This window comes from Hylobates moloch, unplaced genomic scaffold (assembly GCF_009828535.3).
Source record: "Hylobates moloch isolate HMO894 unplaced genomic scaffold, HMol_V3 SCAFFOLD_5, whole genome shotgun sequence".
In the NCBI taxonomy this organism is placed as follows: Eukaryota; Metazoa; Chordata; class Mammalia; order Primates; family Hylobatidae; genus Hylobates; species Hylobates moloch.
Window position 1 is genome coordinate 82,173,990 of NW_026652280.1, and position 21,754 is coordinate 82,195,743.

The window sequence follows — 21,754 nt, forward strand, 5'->3', positions numbered from 1 at the left end:
CACCTAATTTTGGTCTCTTCACCACAAATTAACCTCCTGGACAGGCTGGGCAGAGATGGTCTGTGTGATCTGGCGAGCCTCAGGGGATGTATGAGGCCATTGTGGAAGGGATGAGGATATACCAAAGGCAAAGGCACTGACTACATGGGAATAGCCCAGATCTAAGCCTTTTTGGGGGATGGTAGCCCTAAATGGTGTTTTGCTTTCCTCAGCACAGACCTATAGCAGAGAGCTCCTCTGAGGGGCAGCTAGGCTATTTACTCACTCATTTTCCACATCCTGGATGCTGTCAAGAAGAGGCTGGTTCCTGGTTTCAGGAAGGAGGAGGACAACAAGGCCAGAGAGGATGGCGAAGACTCCATAGATGATCCAGGGCAGGGGTGGAGAATATATGCTTAGGATCATCACGAGGGAAGCCAGGGCTCCCCCAATATTAGCAAAGGTTCCAGTGATTCCAGTAGCTCTTCCCCTTGGAGTAAAAACAGCAACAGAGGAAAAGTTGTTAAAAATCGCACATATAATTTGTGATTTATCATTTTGCTGTGATTATGGGTGAGCACTTAAACACATAGAGGTGATAACAGACTCTTTCTTTTGAAATTTTCTCTTATTTGCTAGCAATTTATTTTAGATTCGCAAGTGAATTAGACACATTTTTATCATTTACAAAATGCTATTTTCCTTAGCACCAACCTTTCAGGTGGTTCAGAAGGTACATGGGATACTGCATTAAAAGACTTAATGCAGTGTCTGGAACAAGGTCAGATTGATATAAACTTGGGCTGTAATTTGTTGTTTTTATGACTATTACATTTGATTGTTTTTTAACTAACTTGTCTTAGATTTTTTCCCCTTGTTAAGTGTCAATTGTTGAGACAGGTCCATTTTGAGAATGACAGAGCACACATAAACTTTCGTACCTGATTATGGAAGGAATTAGTTCATTTTCTTGGGCAGCAGAACAGGTAATGGCAAGAGAAGCAGCTCCCACACCCAGGGTTGCCAAAACCACACGCAGGGTCTGCATTTCTGGAGAAAGGAAGACCACAGGGCCTCAGGAAATCTGAAGGATCAGCATCTCCCAAGGTAGAAGTGAAAAGGACTGCTTTGGAGGTGTTTCCAGGGGTGAAATGTACTGTAGGAAAACTGCATAGAGGCAAAGAATGTGCAGTGGCTAATAGCTGAGAAATGTGATTGGCCTACATATTGTGGCTTAAATAGTGAATAAAAGGATCTGAGTTGATGCTTCAATTCTCACTATATATCAGGGGTACGCCATAGAAGAAAAGGGAACATTAGAGCTAAAGAGTTTTTTTTTTTGTCTCACTTATTCTGTCCAGGAACACCTGTGCCCTCCTTGCAGAAAACAGGAGTGTCATGTGGGCAATACTAGGGAGCGTAAGACTCATCCATGTCCTCATAGATTTTAAAACTCAGATATATACACAATATTGACATGGGGCTATGTTTGCAAAAGGCAGTCATAAAAGGACAGGGTTCCTATGTTAAAGGACAAATTGGACCGTATTAATGTTTCAAGGATGAAGAATAAGGACCTTTATTGGAGAAAAAAATCAGACTTTGGAAACAAATGAAGGGAAGTTTCAGAGGCAGGATTCTATCCAATTAAAACAAAAATGTCATAATTGCCTCGTGTCATTTGAGTGGTTTCTGTTGCATTGCAGCAGACTCGTATCATTGCTGACATTCAAGAGAAGAACTGGAGCACACCAACCTGATATTCTCTTCAGTACACTACTAGACTGGGAGTGAGGTGAAGCCTGGTGACAACTTGGGTTCCCTTATTTATTGCATGTGATCATTTAATTTATGAATTCTAAGATTCTAAGAGAAGGTCTTAACTGACAATTGCCTCCTTCCTACTGGACATTTCTGTACATAAAGATACAGGACTTTTGTTTCCTTGAAGTCAAGACAACTCCCCTAAACCAGGATTGCAGTTATGGTGACCTAATACAAGGCACACAGTGGATATGTAGGGATTAGGGAGTACTTTGTCACAGAAGCTGTAGTGGTAAGAGCGAGCCCAGACAGAGGAAATAGCAGTATTGTGTTCTCATATTGGGATACAAAGGCCCAGCACCTTAATACTTACTAAGAGTTTGATTGGCCAAAGGGCAAGTGATCAATTGCTGTCCTAGAGAAACTATCAGGAATAAATGGCACCAATTTTTTACTACTTCTCAAATGTGCTGAAGACAACCATATATCCGAGCCAATCTTACTCATCTTTGACTCATTTCCCAGCAACTTCCATGTGGCAAAATCTGTCCTAAAGCCCCAAATTTCTATCAGGGAATCCTGAGAACTCGATTCTCCCTTTCCTTCTGGCTTCAGATAGGTGTGACCAGTGCAATCCCTGAGAAAAGAGGGAAAGGCATTTTCTTTCTTCTACCTGTGAACTTTTCTCACCTTGAGGCACAAATATGATGACCAGAAGGCAGATTGCCAGTAGGAACATGAGAAGCATCTGGCTTGCTCGACGGCTCATGTGATTCAGTGCCCAAGGTGCAACACAATTGGCCAGGAGGGTGACTGCACCAAAGAGAGTCTGCAACAGGAAAACATTGTTTCCCAGATGCTGGAGGTGCAAAGTAAGGCCCCAAAAGGGGATGGTACTTGCAAATCTGCAGTGAACACAGAAAAAGGCACATATTATAATCTGTGGAACCTAAATCCTACAAACGAGAATAATATTGGCCCAGGTAGCCAAGGACTCTTTAAGGTAAAAAGGCAGAGTGTGTTTTGTGGAATATTTTCTTGCAAGTTGATATTTTAAAGTTATCATAAAATAATGGTTAGATGATAGTGGTAACAATTTTATCTTGAGGGACAACAGATGTTTTATGGAGGATGTGCTATGGGGTTTATTTGTTTATTTTATAAACAATGGATTTTATTAGTATTCTAAAACCAATTAGCCACATGGCATCAAAAATCACTGCAAAAAAATTCACAGTAATGAAAATATACAATTAAAAATGAAAATGTACTGATATCAGTCAAACTCACAGTAAAGATCTAAGAAGCCAAAATTTCCATTTGCCATCCTCACAATCAGGAATGTTTACTAAAATGTACAACTTATTGGGTACAGATTGTATATTCATGGCATTCATTCTGTAGATGGTCTTGTGTAGCAAATCTAGATTAGAATAAGAAAACCTATTTTTATATTATGCATATTTAATGGCATCTAACTTCATTATGGTTTTATTTTTGGGAATAAGAGGCAGTCTATAGAGACAGCTGGCAAGATGGCCGAATAGGAACAGCTCTGGTCTGCAGCTCCCAGCGAGAGCAATGCAGAAGGTGAGTGATTTCTGCATTTCCAACTGAGGTACCTGGTTGATCTCACTGGGACTGGTTAGACAGTGGGTGCAGCCCATGGAGGGTGAGCTGAAGCAGGGTGGGGCATCACCTCACCCAGGAAGTCCAAAGGGCCAGGGAACTTCCTCCCTACCCAAGGAAGCCATAGGGACTGTGCTATCCAGCCCAGAAACTATGCTTTTCCCACGGTTTTTGCAACACGCAGACCAGGAGATTCCCTTGTGTGCCTATGCCACCAGGGCCCTGGGTTTCAAGTGCAAAACTAGGTGGCTGTTTGGGGAGACACTGAGCTAGCTGCAGTTTTTTTTTTTTTTTCCCCTAGTGGGACCTGGAACCTCAGTGAGACAGAACCGTTCACTCTCCTGGAAAGGGGGCTGATGCCAGAAAGCCAAGTGGTCTCGCTCAGCAGGTCCCACTCCCATGGAGCCCAGCAAGCTAAGAACCACTGGCTTGAAATTCTCACTGCCAGCACAGCAGTCTGAGGTCGAACTGGGATGATTGACCTTGGTAGGGGGAGGAATGTACACCATTACTGAGGCTTGTGTAGGCAGTTTTCCCCTCACAGTGTTAAGGAAGCCACTGGGAAGTTCAAACTGTGTGGAACTCACTGCAGTGCTGCAAAGCAACTGTGGCCAGACTGCCTCTCTAGATTCCTCCTCCCTGGGCAGGACATCTCTGAAAGAAAGGCAGCAGCCCCAGTCAAGGGCTTATAGATAAAACTCCCATCTCCTGGGACAGAGCACTTTGGTGAAGGGGTGGCTGTGGGCGCGGCTTCAGCGGACTTAAACATTCTTGCTTGCCAGCTCTGAAGAGAGCAGTGCATCTGTCAGTGCAGTGCTTGGGCTCTGCTAAGGGATAGACTGCCTCCTTAAGTGGGTCGCTAACCCCTGTGCCTCCTGACTGGGAGACACTTCCCAGCAGGGGTCAACAGACACTTCATACAGGAGAGCTCTGGCTGGCATCAGGCAGGTGCCCCTCTAAAATGAAGTTTCCAGAGGAAGGAGCAGACAGGAATCTTTGCTGTTCTGCAACCTCCGCTGGTGATACCCAAGCAAACAGGATCTGGAGTGGACCTCCAGCAAACTCCAGCAGACCTGCAGAAGAGGGACTTGACTGTTAGAAAGAAAACTAACAAACAGAAAGAAGTAACATCAACATCAACAAAAAGGATGCCCTCACAAAAACCCCATCCAAAGGCCATCAGCATCAAAGTTCAAAGGTAGATAAATCCACAAAGATGAGGAAAAATCAGGGTAAAAATGCTGAAAATTCCCAAAACCAGAATGTGTCTTCTCCTCCAAATGATGACATTTCTCTCCAGGAAGGGCACTAAACTGGATGGAGAATGAGCTTGACAATTTGACAGAAGTAGGCTTCAGAAGGTGGGTAATAACAAACTCCCCTGAGCTAAAGAAGCATGTTCTAACCCAATGCAAGGAAGCTAAGAACCTTAATAGAAGGTTGCAGGAACTGCTAACTAGTTACCCGGTTTAGAGAAGAACATAAATGACCTGATGGAGCTGAAAAACACAGCACGAGAACTTCGTGAAGCATACACAAGTATCAATAGCTGAATCAATCAAGTGGAAAAAGGATATGAGAGATTGAAGATCAACTAAATGAAATAAACTGTGAAGGAAAGATTAGAGAAAAAAGAATAAAAGGAACAAACCGAGCCTCCAAGAACTATGGGACTCTGTGAAAAGACCAAATCTATGATGGATTGGTGTACCTGAAAGTGACAAGGAGAATAAAAGCAAGTTGGAAATCACATGTCAGGACATTATACAGGAGAACTTCCCCAACCTAGCAAGACAGGCCAACATACAATTTCAGTATATACAGAGAACACCACTTAGATACTCCTTGAGAAGAGCAACACCAAGACACATGATTGTCAGATTCTCCAAGATTGAAATGAAGGAAAAAATGTTGAGGGCAGCCACAGAGGAAGGTCAGGTTACCTACAAAGGAAAGTCCATCAGACTAACAGTGGATCTCTCTGCAGAAACCCTACAAGCCAGAAGAGAGTGAATGTCAATATTCGACATTCTTAAAATAAAATAATTTTCAACCCAGAATTTCATATACAGCCAAACTAAGCTTCATAAGCAAAGGAGAAATAAGCTTCTTTCCAGACAAGCAAATGCTGAGGGATTTTGTCACCAGCAGGCCTGCCTTACAAGAGCTCCTGAAGGAAGCACTAAATATGGGAAGGAAATACTGGTACCAACCACTGCAAAAACATACCAAAATATAAAGACCAATGATGCTATGTAGAAACTGCATCAACTAATGTGCAAACTAAGCAGCTAACATCATGATGACAGGATCAAATTAAACATAACAATGTTAACCTTAAATGTAAATGGGCTAAATGCCCCAATTAAAAGACACAGACTGGCAAATTGCATAGAGTCAAGACCCATTGGTGTGCTGTATTCGGGAGACCTATCTCATGTGCAAAGACACACATAGGTTCAAAATAAAGGGATAAAGAAATATTTACCAAGCAAAGAGAAAGAAAAAAAAAAGCAGGGATTGCAATCCTATTCTCTGATAAAACAAACTTTAAGCCAACAGATATCAAAGAAGACAAAGAAGGGCATTACATAATGGTAAAGGAATCAATGCAACAAGAAGAGCTAACTATCCTAAATATATACACACACAACAACAGGAGCACCCAGATTCATAAAGCAAGTTATTAGAGACCTACAAATAGGCTTAGATTCCCATGCAATAATAGTGGGAGACTTTAACATCCCACTGTCAATATTAGACAGATCAACTAGACAGAAAATCAACAAGGATATTCAGGACTTGAACCCAGCTCTGGACCAAGCGGGTCTCTAACAGACATCTACAGAACTCTCTACCTCAAATCAACAGAATATACATTCTTCTTAGCACCACATCGCCCTTATTCTAGAATTGATCACATAATTGGAAGTAAAACACTCCTCAGCAAGTGCAAAAGAACAGAAATCATAACAAACAAGTCTCTCAGACCACAGTGCAATCAAATTAGAACTCAGGATTGAGAAACTCACTCAAAACCGCTCAGCTACATGGAAACTGAACAACCTGCTCCTGAATGGCTACTGGGTAAATAATGAAGTAAAGACAGAAATAAAGAAGTTATTTGAAACGAATGAGAACAAAGACACAATGTATGAGAATCTCTGGGACACAGCAAAAGCAGTATTAAGAGGGATTTTACAGCACCAAATGCCCACATCAGAAAGCGGGAAAGATCTAAAATCGACACCCTAACATCACAATTAAAAGAACTACAGAAGTAAGAGCGAACAAATTGAAAAGCTAGGCAAAGACAAGAAACAACTAAGATGAGAGCAGAACAGAAGGAGACAGAGAAACAAAAACCACTCATAAAAGTCAGTGAATCCAGGAACCAGTTTTTTGAAAAGATCAACAAAATAAATAGACTGCTAGCAAGACTAATAAAGAAGAAAAGAGAGAAGAATCAAATAGACACAATAAAAAATGATATAGGGGATATCACTGCTAACCCCATATAAATACAAACTACCATCAGAGAATACTATAAACACCTCTACACAAATAAACTAAAAATCCAGAAGAAATGGATAAATTCCTGGACATATACACCCTCTCAAGACTAAACCAGGAAGAAGTTGAATCCCTGAATAGACCAACAAGTTCTGAAATTGAGGCAGTAAATAATAGCCTACCAACTCAAAAAGCCTAGGACCAGATGGATTCACACCTGAATTCTCCCAGAGGTGCAAAGAGGAGTTGGAACCATTCCTTCTGAAAATTCTCCAAATAATAGAAAAAGAGGGACTCCTCCTTAACATATTTTATGAGGCCAGCATTACCCTGATACCAAAACCTGGCAGAGACACAACCAGAAAAGAAAATATCAGGCCAATATCCCTGATGAACATCGACGCAAAAATCCTCGGCACAATACTGGCAAACTGAATCCAGCAGCACATCAAAAGCTTATCCACCATGATTAAGTAGGCTTTATCCCTGGGATGCAAGGCTGGTCCAACATACAAAAATCAATAAACATAATCCATCACATAAACAGAATCCATGACAGTAGCCACATGATTATCTCAACAGACGCAGAAAAGACCTTCAACCAAATTCAACACCCCTTCATGGTAAACTACTCAATAAACTAGGTATAGATGGAACATATCTCAAAATAATAAGAGCTATTTATGACAAACCCATAGCCAATATCATACCAAATGGGCAAAAGCTGGAAGCGTTCCCTTCGAAAACCGGCACAAGGATGCCCTCTCTCACCACTCCTATTCAACATAGTATTGGAAGTTCTGGCCAGGGTAACCAGGCAAGAGAAGGAAATGAAGGGTATTCAAATAGGAAGAGAAGAAGTCAAATAGTCTCTGCAGATGACATGATTGCATATTTAGAAAACTCCATCATCTCAGCCCCAAAACTCCTTAAGCTGATAAGCAACTTCAGCAAAGTCTCAGGATACAAAATCGATGTGCAAAAATCACAAGCATTCCTATTCATCAACAACAGACAAACAGAGAGCTAAATCATGAATGAACTCCCATTCACAATTGCTACAAAGAAAATAAAATACCTAGGAATACAACTTACAAGGGACGTGAAGGAGCTCTTCAAGGAGAACTACAAACCACTGCACAAGGAAATAAGAGAGGACACAAACAAATGGAAAAACATTCCATGTTCATGGATAAAAAGAATCAATATCATGAAAATGGCCATATTGCCCAAAGTAATTTATAGATTCAATGCTATTCCTCAAGCTACCATTGACTTTCTTCGCAGAACTAGTAAAAACTACTTTAAATTTCATATGGATTTTTAAAAAGCTTGTATAGCCAAGACAATGCTAAGCAAAAAGAACAAAGCTGGAGGCATCATACTGCCTGACTTCAAACTATACTACAAGGCTAAAGTAATCAAAACTGCATGGTACTGGTACCAAATCAGATATATAGACCAATGGAGCAGAACAGAAATACCACCACACATCTACTACCATCTGGTCTTTGACAAACCTGACACAAATGAGCAACGGGGAAAGGATATCCTATTTAATAAATGATGCTGGGAAAACTGGCTAGCCATATGCAGAAAACTGAAACTGGACCCCTTCCTTACACCTTATACAAAAATTAACTCAAGATGGATGAAAGACTTAAATGTAATACCTAAAACCATAAAAACCCTAGAAGACAACTTAGGCAATACCATTTGGGACATAGGCATGGGCAAAGACTTCAGGACTAAAACAATGAAAGCAATTGCAACAAAAGCCAAAATTGACAACTGGGATCTAATTAAACTAAAGAGCTTCTGCACTGCAAAAGAAACTATCAACAGAGTGAACAGGCAACCTACAGAATGGGATACATTTTTGCCATCTATACATCTGACAGAGTTCTAATATCTGGAATCTACAAGGAACTAATCAAATTTACAAGTAAAAAAATCCCATCAAAAAGTGGGCAAATGATGTGAACAGACACTTCTCAAAATAAAACACTTATGTGGCCAACAAACATGAAAAAAGCTCATCATCACTGGTCATCAGACAAATGCAAATCGAAACCACATTGAGATACCATCTCACGCCAGTTTGAAGAGGAGCTAGGTGTGGGTGTTTTCAGTGCCTTTCACAGGATACTTTTTTTTTTTTTTTTAACCTGGTGGATAGCCTAATGTGATCCTTAAAAAGTCAGGAAACAACAGATGCTGAAGAGGATGTGGAGAAATAGAAATGCTTCTACACTGTTGGTGGGAGTGTAAATTAGTTCAACCATGTGGAAGACAGTGTGGTGATTCCTCATGGATTTAGAAACAAATACCATTTGACCTAGCAATCCAATTACTGTGTATATTATTCAAAGGATTATAAATCATTCTACTATAAGGACACATGCACATGTATGTTTACTGGAGCACTATTCACAATAGCATAGACTTGGAACCAACCCAAATGCCCATCAATGATAGACTGGATGAAGAAAATGTGGCACATATACACCATGGAATACTATGAAGCCATAAAAAAGATGAGTTCATGTCCCTAGCAGGGACATGGATGAAGCTGGAAATCATCATTCTCAGCAAACTAACACAGGATCAGAAAAGCAAACAACACATGTTCTCACTCATAAGTGGGAATTGAACAATGGGAACACATGGACACAGGAAGGGAGACATCACACACTGGGGCCTGTTGCGGGTGGGGGGCAAGGGGTGGGAGAGCATTATGCATACACGGTTTAAATCCTAGATAACGGGTTGATGGGTGTAGCAAACCACCATGGCACATGTATACCAATGTAACAAACCTGCACGTTCTGCATATGTATCCCAGAACTTAAAGTATAATTTAATAAAAGAGGCAGTCAATAAACTTTAATTATATATTCAACATACATTTGTATCTCATTGTAGTGAATACTTATAATTTTATGTTACTTCAGCATCCATTTTGAATTCAAGTTCAATTTTCTTATACCAGAGGCAGGGCTCAGTCACCCTTGACACAGTTTCCATTTCTATGCCACTCCCAAATGGTTCAAGCCAGTGGCCAGAGATAAAAACTTGGAGCCATCTCTCCTGCCTAGCAGATTGGGTTTGTGACTTTCCCAGCACTTCTTGTAAGTGTACCATTCAGGCATTTGCCCGGAAGCTCTAAGTGACCCACAACCTACTTGCTTATATATACTGCTCGTTGCCATGTGCTTTTCTCTCTCTGTGCATGATTCTTTATTTCTGCATCATGTGATCTGGTGATACTTACCCAGGATCTGTAAGTAGACATCCTTGAACTTGTTTCCTTTTGTTCAGTGTATTGAATTTATGCTTTCCATTGGAAGAACTGGGGGCTGGCTATTCAGGGTTGGATTTTCTTTCTTTTTTTTTTTTAATTATATTTTAAGTTCTGGGATACATGTGCAGAACGTGCCTTTTTGTTACATAGGTATACACGTGCCATGGTGGTTTGCTGCACCCATCAACTCATCACCTACATTAGGTATTTCTCCTAATGTTATCCCTCCCCTCACCCCCCACCCCCTGACAGGCCCTGGTGTGTGATGTTCACCTCCCTGTGTCCATGTGTTCTCATTGTTCAACTCCAACTTATCAGTGAGAACACATGGTGTTTGGTTTTCTGATCTTGTGATAGTTTGCTGAGAATGATGGTTTCCAGCTTCATCCATGTGTCTGCAAAGGACATGAACTCATCCTTTTTTATGGCTGCATAGTATTCCATGGTGTATATGTGCCACATTTTCTTAATCCAGTCTATCAAGTTTGGATTTTCTCCAGGATAGCAATCAGAACACAAGATTGGGCTCCCAGTGGCAGAGCAATGGTCAGGCAGGCATAAATTGCACATAGATCAGATAAGAACCACAACGGCATATGCCAGTCTAAGCTATTTTCCTGTGTGAGTGCCTAGTTGTCCAAACCTTCCTAGTTACGGTTTGGACAACTAGGCACTAGCTGTCCACCAGGTAAAACATGTATCCTGTGAAAGGCACTGAAATCACCCACATCTAGCTCCTCTTCTTTTTCCCTTAGGGCAGGGTTGCCAGTCACTCAGATACTGAAATCCCAGTTTAGCTGGGAACTCTCAAAACACTTATTTACTTTTTAAAACTGGTAAAAATGCATAACATGAGTTCTGACCTGTTAATGAATTTTTAAGTGTACAGTAAAATATTCTTAACTGTATGCATAATGTTGTACAGCATCTTGTGTAACTGACACTTTATGCCCATTAAATGGGAACTTCCTATTTCCCCCTGCCCTCTGCCCCAGGAAACTACGATTCTACTTTCTGCTTCTATAAATTTGATTATTTTAGATATCTTATGTAAGGGGAATTGGCGGTGTTTGTCCTTCTGTCCTGGCATATTTAACTTAGCATAATGTCCTCAAGTTTCATACATGTTAGATATGACATTTTTCTTTCCATGGCTGACTAATATTCCATCGTGTGTACATACCAAATTTTACTTATCCATATGTCAATGGACATTTAAGTTGCTTCTACATCTTGGCAATTGTGAATAATGTTGCAATGAACGTGGGAGTGCAAATATCTCTTCCCAATCCTGATTTCAATTGTTTCTTTGAAGAATTGAGATCCTAGAAGTAGGACTGGTGAATCATATGGTAGTCCTACTGCTTTCCATAGGGGCTGTACTATTTACATTTTCACTAACAGTGTACAATGGTTCCAATTTTTCCACATTCTTGCCAACAGTTATCTCTTATTTATTTATTCAATTTATTTATTATAATGTCCTAACAGATTTGAAGTAATATCTGATTGTAGTTTTGACTTGCATGTTCCTGACTAGTGATTTTGAGCACATGTTCCATTGGCCATTTATATGGCTTCTTTGGAAAAATGTCTAGTCAAGTCCTTTGCTTATTTTGTGATTGGACTATTTGCATTCGTGGTAGTGAGTTGTAGGTTTTCCTAATATATTTTGGATATTAACTCATATCAGATATGTGGTTGGCAAATATTTTCCCTCATTCTGAAGGCTGCCTTTTCATTCTATTATTTCCTTTGCTGTGTAGAAGCTTTTTAGTTTGATGTCCCATTTGTATATTTTTCCTTTCATTGTTTGTGCTTTTGGCATCATATCCATGAAATAATTGCCAAAACTAATGTCATGAAGTTTTTCACCTATGTTTTCTTCTAGGATTTTGATAGTTTCAGGTCTCATGTTAAGTCTTGAATCCATTTTCAGTTGATTTTTGTGTGTGCTATAAGGATAGGGTTCAATTTCATTTAATAAAGAAAATTGGGTGTATATATATATACATTTTAATCCAGTGAAACCCTTTCCTTATAGCACAGAACCCTTTCCTGATAGCACAGTAAAATGAAATTGAATCCTTTCCTTATGGCACATATATGTGGATATGTAGTTGCTTAGCACCATTTGTTGAAGAAACTATCTTTTTCTATTGTGTATCTTTGTCACTCCCACAAAGATCAGTTGACTGTATACGCATGGATTGATTTCTGCATTCTCCATTCTGTTCCATTGGTCTAAATGTCCATCTTTATGCAAGTACCATAGTGTTTTAAACTACTGTTGCTTTGCAATATGTTTTGAAATCAGGTGGTGTGTGGCCTTTAGCTTTGTTCTTCTTTCTCAAGGTAGTTTTGGCTATTCTAAAATTTGTATGGTTCCCATAGGATTTTAGGATTTTTTTCTATTTCTGTAAAATAATTCCACTGAGATTTTGATAGGGATTGCATTGAATCTTCAGATTACTTTGAGTAGCATGAACATTTAATAATACAAAGCTTTGTAATTCATGCATATATGTTTTCATTCATCTTTGTTTTGTTTATTTCATCAATGTTTTGTAGTTTTCAGTGTACAAGTCTTTTGCCTCCTTGGTTAAGTTTATTCCTAAGTATTTTCTTCCCTTTTATGGTATTATAAATGAGATCACTTCTTAATTTTATTTTTGGATAGTTTGTTGTTAGTGTATAAAAACACAACTGATTTTTATGTGCATTTTGTATCCTTCAACTAGATTGCATTTGTTTATTAGCTCTAAAATTTTTGTGTGTATAATCTTTAGGATTTTTACTTATAAGATCATATAACCAGTGAGTAGAGCTTAGTTTACTTCTTCCTTTCCTATTTAGATGCTTTTAATCTCTTTTTCTTCCCTAACTGCTCTGGTTAGCACTTTAAGTACTATATTAAATAGAAGTGGTGACTTTTGTCCTTGATGTTAAAGGAAGAGCTTTCAGTTTTTCATCGAGTATGATGTTAGCTCTGGACTTCTCATAGTTTCCTTTACCAGTAAGCCTTATACTTTAATATGCTCTCATGTTGCTCGTTAGGGTTCTTTGTTTAAACGTGAAGGGTTCCCTTTAACATTTCTTATAATGCAGATCTAGTGTTGACAGACTCACTCAGTTTTTGTTTGTCTGGGAAAGTCTTTATTTCCCTTCATTTTTGAAGGCCAGTTTGCTGGATATAGTACTTTTTGTTGGCAGTTTTCATCTCTAAATATATCATCATACATTCTGCTGGCCTGTAAACTTTCTGTGGGAAAACAAACCAAAGTCTTATGGAGGTTCTCTTAGTACAAGACAAGTCACTTCTCTTGCTGCTTTCAAAATTCTTTTCTTTTGATAATTTTATTATAAAATGTCTAGATGCGAATTTTTTAAATTTTTTAATGTTTATGGATACATGATAATTATATATATTTATGAGGCACTGTGATATTTTGATATAATCATACAGTATATAGTGATAAAACCTGGGTAATTAGGATATCCATTATCTCACACATTCATCATTTGTGTGTGTTTGTGTGTGTGTGTGTGTGTGTGAAGAACATTTTAAATATACTCTTCTGGCTATTTTGAAATATACAATAACTTTATTGTTAACTATAGTCACCTATAGTCAACTATAACTATTGTGCTACTGAAAACTAGATCTTATTTTTTCTATGTAACTGTATTTTTGTACCCATTAGCCCATCCCTCTTAATACCCTCTCCCCAGTACCTTTCCCAGCTTCTGGTAGCCACCATTTCACTTATTACCACCATAAATTTTTTAGCTCTCACATATGAGTGAGAACATGCAATATTTGTCTTTTGGTGCCTGGATAATTTAACTTAAAATAATGTCCTCCAATTCCATCCATGTTGCTGTAAATGACAGGAATGTATTATTTTTATGGCTGAATAATATTCCATTATATCTGTCTCTCTCTACATATCTGATTATAGATATATCCAAATATATATATATATATATATATATATATATATAAAATGTATATCCCGTTTTCTTTTTTTTTTGACAGGGTCTCACTCTGTCTTAAAAGTGACACTCCACCTCCTCGGGCTCAAGCTATCCTCCCATCTCAGCCTCCAGAATAACTGGGACTACACATATGTGCCACCATGCCTGGCTAATATTTTGTATATTTATTTATTTATTTTTTTGTAGAGTCAGGGTTTTGCCATGTTGCTCAGGCTGATATGAACTTCTGGATTCGAGCAATCCATCCACCTTGGCCTCCCAAAATTCTGGGATTACAGGTGTGAGCCACCACGGCCTGCCAATATACCCCATTTTCTTTATACAGCCATTGATAAACATTTAGGTTGATACCATATCTTGGCTATTGGGAATACTGCTGCAAAAAACATAGAAGTGCAGATATCTCTTCAATATGCTGATTTTCTACCTTTGCATATATACCCAAAAGTGAGACTGCTGGATAATATGGTATTTCCATTTTTAATCTTTTCACAAAGTTTTATATTGTTTTGCATAGTGGCTGTACTGATTTATATTCCCACCAACAGTGTGCAAGCATCCCCCTCTATGTGCTTCTTCCCCAGCATTTGTTTTTGTTTTTTTTGTCTTTTTGATAATATTTTAACTGGGGTGAGATAATATCTTATTGTGATTTTAATTTACATTTTTCTGGTGATTAGCAGTATTGAGCATTTTTTATACTTGTTGGTCATTTGTATATCTTATTTTAAGAAATGTCTATTCAGGCATCTTGCCCATTTAAAAATAGGGTTATTTGTTTTTTTGCTACTGAGTTGTTTATGTTCCTTATAGGTTTGATTTATTAATCCCTTGTCAGTTGAATAGTTTGCACTTTTTTTTCCATTCTGTAGGTTGTTTCTTCACTTTGTTGTTTTCCTTTGTTGTGCAGAAGATTTTTAGCTTGATGTAATTCCATTTGTCGTTTTTTTGCTTTGTTTGCCTGTGCTTTTGAGTTTTTACTCAAGAAAACTTTGCTAATAGCAATGTCCTAAAGGATTTCCTCAATGCTTTCTTCTAGTATTATCATAGTTTTAGGTCTTACATTTAAGTCTGTAATTTTTTATTTTATTTATTTATTTATTTTGAAATGGGGTTTCGCTCTGTCACCCAGGCTGGAGTGCAGTGGTGCAATCTTGGCTCACTGCAACCTCCACTTCCTGGGTTGAAGCAATTCTGGTGCTTCAGCCTCCTGAGTAGCTGGGATTACAGGGCCGTGATGCCCGGCTAATTTTGTAATTTTAGTAGAGATGGGGTTTCACCATGTTTGGCTAGGCTGGTCTTGAACTCCTGACCTCAGGTGATCTGCCTGCCTCGGCCTCTCAAAATGCTGGAATTACAGGCATGAGCCACTGTGCCTGGTCTATATATCTCCATTTCTTTATAATCAGTTTCTTAAGATTTATTTTGTTCCCTTTTGTGTCATATTTCTCTGTTTCTTCGTGTTCTTTGTAGCTTTGCATTCGTATCTATACATTTGAAGAAATAGCCACCTCTTCCTGTCTTCCCAGACTGGCTTTTACAATCGGCCCAGATAGAGGTTCTGGGGACCTTCAATTCTACTCTGTGAAAGTATCTTCTCTGTATTTGTGCATGTAGATTCCCAATTAGAGGGATTTCCTTGTTTCTGTTTTTCAGGAACTGTCAATCTCTTGCTTTCTGTGGTGTCTGTCTGCCGTACCATGAGTCCTCTGATGCAGCAGCTTAACACCCAGCTGTCTTTGTTCTCAGTAGTTCTGAGGCATCTAGAGTGTGTGTGGGGTCCTACTGGCATAATGGTTGGGCTAGAAAGAAACTAATTTCTTGGGCATCTCCCTGGAAAATCAGTGTATCAGACACATACTGAACTCCTTTCCCTCCTGAGGGAGAAATCTCAAGTTGTGCAAGTTCTTTTCATTGCACTGAGCTGTGTGAGTCACAGCTTTCTTTTATACTCACTTTGTCCTCAGTGACCCCAGGCATCCAAATATGCCAGTTCCATCAGTGCTCTGAGTGAGGGGAGACAGACACCAGTTCCTCACACAGTGTGTCCAAAGGCCAAGGTGTGGCTGAATGCTCTACTCTTTCCTTCCCTATGAGGGAAAAGTCATAGGCTAGGGTGTCCTCTCTTGGCATGGGCTGTAATAACTTTGGGAAGGGGTTGTCATGTATCAACTGACATTACTCTTCTTGCCCATTTCAGTGCAACTGTTTTTGGTTTCATGCTCATCTGGGGCATTACAATGTCTTATCTCAGTTTTGAAATTCTCATAGAAGTATTTTTGTCCAGTCATTATTTAATCAGTGTTTCTGTGTGTGGTTGAGGGGTAAGATTTTCGGTTATGTCATCTTGCTGAACTTATGATCATTTCCTAGTGTTTTAGAATTTTTTCTACACCTTGATCTGAGTGGTAGCTAGATATTAATAAATGGTAATATTCATTGATCTGTATACATTCATATAATTTGCTGTTTATAATTTAGCTCAATTAAAATGGAAACCAACGAAGAAACTTTGAGTCTAAACCTATACCATAATTGAAGTTCTCAGCATAAGTCTCCAGTGATGAGCCTGGTAGAATGATGTTATAAACAGAAATCATTGTGTAATTACTTTTGTGTCAGTCTTTTCATAACCCTTTTACCACTTTTAAAAATAGCAATTCTCTTTATGGATTTATCATCTTTTATCCCCCAAATATTTTCCTTCAACATGTTGTATCATTTGAAATAAGAAATGGATTTATCTCTCCTCTATTTTAACATTCCTCACACACTGCATGAAACTTACCTCACAAAGGACAGGAAACAGATTCTTTTACATATGTTGGGTATGCGGAGCAATTCACAAAGAGAATGCTTTTTCTGTGCTGCCTCCAGTTCTTGCTTCATGGTGGATTTCAAAACCTTTGACAACAGCAGAAGCAACAAACTGTTCAGTTGTCACAAAATGGTAGGCATTGTAAGAGGACTTGTCAACCAACAGATGACAAGACAGATGACATCCGTTTCTGTCTAGCAGAAAATACATACCTTAAAAATGCAATGGCAAATATAAAAGTGGTATGAAAGTTAGATTAGAGAGTTAAAGAAGCCTCAGAGAAATTATTTATCAAGGCTATTTTAGACAAGAGATTTAATTGGCTGCAGAGCATTGAAAAGAATATGTAGGTTAGAGATTCAGATCAGGATGGGGAAAAAAATGAAGAGTTACTTGGATTAAACTCCAAAGCTCCATTTATACCAGATGGGCCCCAAAGACCTGGTTCTCAGTTGAACTGCCTTTGGTGAAAAACAGTTTGTCTGCCTCAGGAAAGAGATAAATTTCCTGAGAGAGTTTATTTTGGTTCTTGTTTCAGAAATACTGGAGGTTTGGGAATGGGTTACTTTCTTCCTAACCCTTGTTTTTTTAATTATTATTATACTTTAAGTTTTAGGGTACATGTGCACAACGTGCAGGTTTGTTACATATGTATACATGTGCCATGTTGGTGTGCTGCACCCATTAACTCATCATTTGGCATCAGGTATATCTCCTAATGCTATCCCTCCCCCGCTACCCCCACCCCACAACAGTCCCTGGAGTGTGATGTTCCCCTTCCTGTGTCCATGTGTTCTCATTGTTCAATTCCCACCTATGAGTGAGAACATGCGGTGTTTGGTTTTTTGTCCTTGCGATAGTTTGCTGAGAATGATGGATGAAACTGGAAACTAACCCTTATGTTTCTATGAGGAACAAGTTTCAACAGGGATAATCTTAGTCCCTCTCCACATACCCTAAGCTGCCTGTGGAGGACCATGGTATTGTTGGTGAGTGTGGGAGAATGAGACAGGCATGCTGTAGTGCCCGGAACACCTTTAGAGAGAGATTGCACTCAAGTCTGCTTTCTGGGCCACATCCTATGTTTATCAGGTTAGGCTCTGCACCTCTGGGAAAACCTGTGACTGGTGAGTAAGCTTAATTCTGGGATGAAGTGTTAGAAATCCTGTTGAGACAAGGTATGTAAAGTCATGTCTTCTATTCCAGTTTTCTCAGTAGTACAAATGCCAGAAATTTTGATCTCCATGTTTCTGAACCCTTTAACTATCTCTCAGTTATGTTTGGTTTGGGCATAGGAGATGAACGTTATGTACTGAACTAGCTGACCACTAATATTAGACTGATCAATGGATTAATATTGATATAAAGTGGATTTGCTTTAGGCTAGAAGGTCTGCCTAGAGTAGGTGTGTTAGGTAGTCTGTCAGATGGAGGTTGAAACAGCAATAAGACCACACATATATGGATAATATTTACAAAATAAAAAAATCAAGTTAACACAATATTAGGTACCCATTCATGCATAGAATCCACATCCTGAACCAATTGCTCCTTTTGAGCAACACTGTCCTTCCTCTGCGTGCTGAGGTGACAGTCAGTTGCCATTCACTTTGAGATAATGCATTGTTATTTTTTTGATTCTACTGTTTTTTGTAACACTTAATTGTTGTTGTTGTTTTAAATCTTCTTGAACTTCTGTAAGAGTAGCTTTTATTTTCTTATTGGGCCAAGCTTGTAGGTCACATGCTAGGTGTGTGTGTGTGAAACCACAGATAGCACCTGAGAATTCAGTTGACCCAAAAGAATTACACTATATATATATATACTCTCTCTATATATTCTCTCTCTATATATTCTTTATATATATTTAGATGCAGTCTAGAAATGACATTCAATTCCATCTGAATTTCAACATTTCCTTTTTTAAAAAGAGCTATGCCAATATTTTCACTATTATATTGGGATGCCTGTGCTATTGTCTCTGCAATGGGTTCATCTTTGTGGGAATATTTATTTCTTCCTGCCACCTTCAGTTGAACATTAACTCACAGGAGGATTTTCAGGCTTCTTATTTCAAATCTCCTTCTGAAGGACCTCTGCTTCCTTCTGGGACTAAGTTCCATCAGATATGTCATTGACCATGTCTTAAGAGATGTTTTATTCATTCTCTCTGATTAACTAGCTCCTAGTTCTTTCCTGTTTCAGTAAAATAAGGTAAAATGTATTTTTCTTGTCTCATTAACATTCTTTCTATACTTTTATAATTTCCAACACTTAGATTTAAACATGTCCATTAGTTCTCCTCTCTCATATTAAAGTAAAAGTTCCATTCAGGCTGTGACCCAGACTTCCTCTGTCATTCATGACCTAGTACCACTTGTGGCATACTATAATTTTTTGATAAATACTTTACATTTACTTAATAATCCATGGGGTGGAAAAAAAGATAAAGACTTCCCCCAGGCATTTCCACTTAGTCATGCTTTAAAACTTATAGTAAGTAGAAGAAACTCCATACAAATATAGATTTGGACTGGTGTTGGCACTGTCATATTTCCAAGAAAGAATGAAATCTGGAACAGCTAGGCACTCACTAAATATATCTTGAGTGAAAGAATATATGACGGAGTGAACAAATAAGTGAACCTCCTTATGTCCTATTCTGTTTGGTCACTAATCCTTCCTTCCTCTGTCCTTATTACCCTGAAAGAAGGCCACAGAATAATAACTGGGAAGTAATGAACTAGTTTAGGTTACTTTCTATTATAGAGTTAGAGTGAGTCCAGTGCAAAATTTGCATTGTTAACACTCTGTGCCACTGCCTCTGTTGAATAAAATATCTGTGTCCCATCCTTTCAGCAACAGGATATTCTCTTTCAATGTTAATCCAATGTTGACACCCATTGAGAATGATCGTGAGGTGAGATGACCCATAACTATACCTGTGTTTTTCTCCTTTATTCACCTTATGAACACCAACAAGTATAGATTACAATTTATGTCTTCCCAACATCCCATATCCAGCTCCCATCTTGCTTACCTCCATGGTTAGGATGTCTTCAGCATTCTTCATTCCATTCCTGTGTGCAGCTTTTCTAAGTTCCTTTAAGCCCTCTTCTGGCTTGTTGTTGATAATGAGCCACCGAGCAGACTCTGCCAGCCACCTGAGCAAAGAAGAGGACAGAGGTGCAGCCAACTACTACTTACTCATTTTTTCACGTAACATTTATCCTGAGATGCCTTTCCCCTCCAAGCTAACACCCACCTCTTGTTTGGTTATACCAGGAAATAAAAGCCTACATTCTCTTGTGCCATCACCAGGAAAATGTAAGGATGACTCTCTGTGCAGTACACAGATAAACACTTGAGTCATATTGGCATCCCTCTTATTCAGCAAATTTATCATGGAGCTCCTGATGCTGAAGCATGAGGAATCATCACTTGTACAGATGCCTGCCAAGGTCCTAGTAAGGGCATAACAAATGACTATTCATAATGCGTTCTTTTTCCTAAAGACCCTGAAATAATTGATGTATGCTTGAGGCCTTATAGAGATTAGACTCATTTCTGGCCATACCATCTATGACCGAAACTGGATATATTAGCAAGTCATTTACCTAAATATTCCTCAGTTTGCTCATCTATGTAAATGGAACAATGTTACCATGTGTGATTGTTACAGAGATAAGATGAACTAATGGATGAGCCTGACAGGGAGTACACTTTCTCTCTATCTGAACTTTCTCTCTGTATTAAATCTGTAATTATCTCTCTGAGGTAAAGACCAAATAGGCTTCCTCCACTGAACTGGTTTTGTTAAGGGAAGGGGTGTAGTTGACCATACATTAGGGTTTGTAAAGTAAATAGAAGGAAGAGAGAGCACAGGACAAGATGTAAATTGTTCGTTTTGCCTTTATGTTTTTAACTGGAGCAACTATGCAGTTCTTAGAAATGTATAGAGGTAAATTTGCTGTCCCTTCCTATCATCCAATATCACCCACAACAATTAAAAGCATCTCAAACTTTATCACAAATTTCTTTCTAGGGATGTACATACAAACATAGGCCACAATTAAGGATATCTACTCAAATATTTTCCTCTATTGGGGAAAACATTTTTGTAATAGTTCTGTTTCTACAATACTTGTTGAGGAAAGGATGGTCAGGAACATGAATAACTCCCAGGCAATGATTTATTGCTATGTCCTGTCTTATGGGTTATTGGTTTAGCAAATGAAAACTCAGTAGTGATGGCTGACATGACAGAAGCAGAATTCAGAATATGGATAGGAATGAAGTTCATTGAGCTACAGGAGTACATGGTAACCCAATGCAAGGAAGCTAAAAATCATGTAACACATTGCAGGAGCTGACAGACAAAATAGCCAGTATAGAGTAGAATGTAACTGACCTGATAGAGCTGAAAAACACAGTACAAGAATTTCATAATGCAATCACAAGTATTTTATTTCATTTTTTTATTATACTTTAAGTTTTAGGGTACATGTGCACAACGTGCAGGTTAGTTACATATGTATACATGTGCCATGTTGGTGTGCTGCACCCATTAACTCTTCATTTAACATTAGGTATATCTCCTAATGCTATTCCTCCCCCCTTCCCCCACCCCACAACAGTCCCTGGTGTGTGATGTTCCCCTTCCTGTGTCCACGTGTTCTCATTGTTCAATTCCCACCTATGAGTGAGAACATGCGGTGTTTGGTTTTTTGTCCTTGCGATAGTTTGCTG

At 38.8% G+C, this 21,754-nt stretch overlaps 1 protein-coding gene across 1 annotated transcript in view; it reads right to left on the reverse strand.

Moving 5' to 3' along the window:
• Nucleotides 1–261: 261 nt before the first annotated feature.
• The window catches only part of LOC116468241 (solute carrier family 22 member 25), a 76,401-nt gene continuing 54,908 nt past the window's right edge, over nt 262–21,754 (reverse strand). Inside the window, exons 5-9 of the mRNA XM_032151846.1 lie at nt 20,046–20,169; nt 16,977–17,092; nt 2,434–2,648; nt 921–1,029; nt 262–469 (exon numbers count right to left, since the gene is read on the reverse strand). Of these exons, the coding sequence (XP_032007737.1) occupies nt 262–469; nt 921–1,029; nt 2,434–2,648; nt 16,977–17,092; nt 20,046–20,169 (772 nt within the window). The remainder of the gene's footprint in view (nt 470–920; nt 1,030–2,433; nt 2,649–16,976; nt 17,093–20,045; nt 20,170–21,754) is intronic.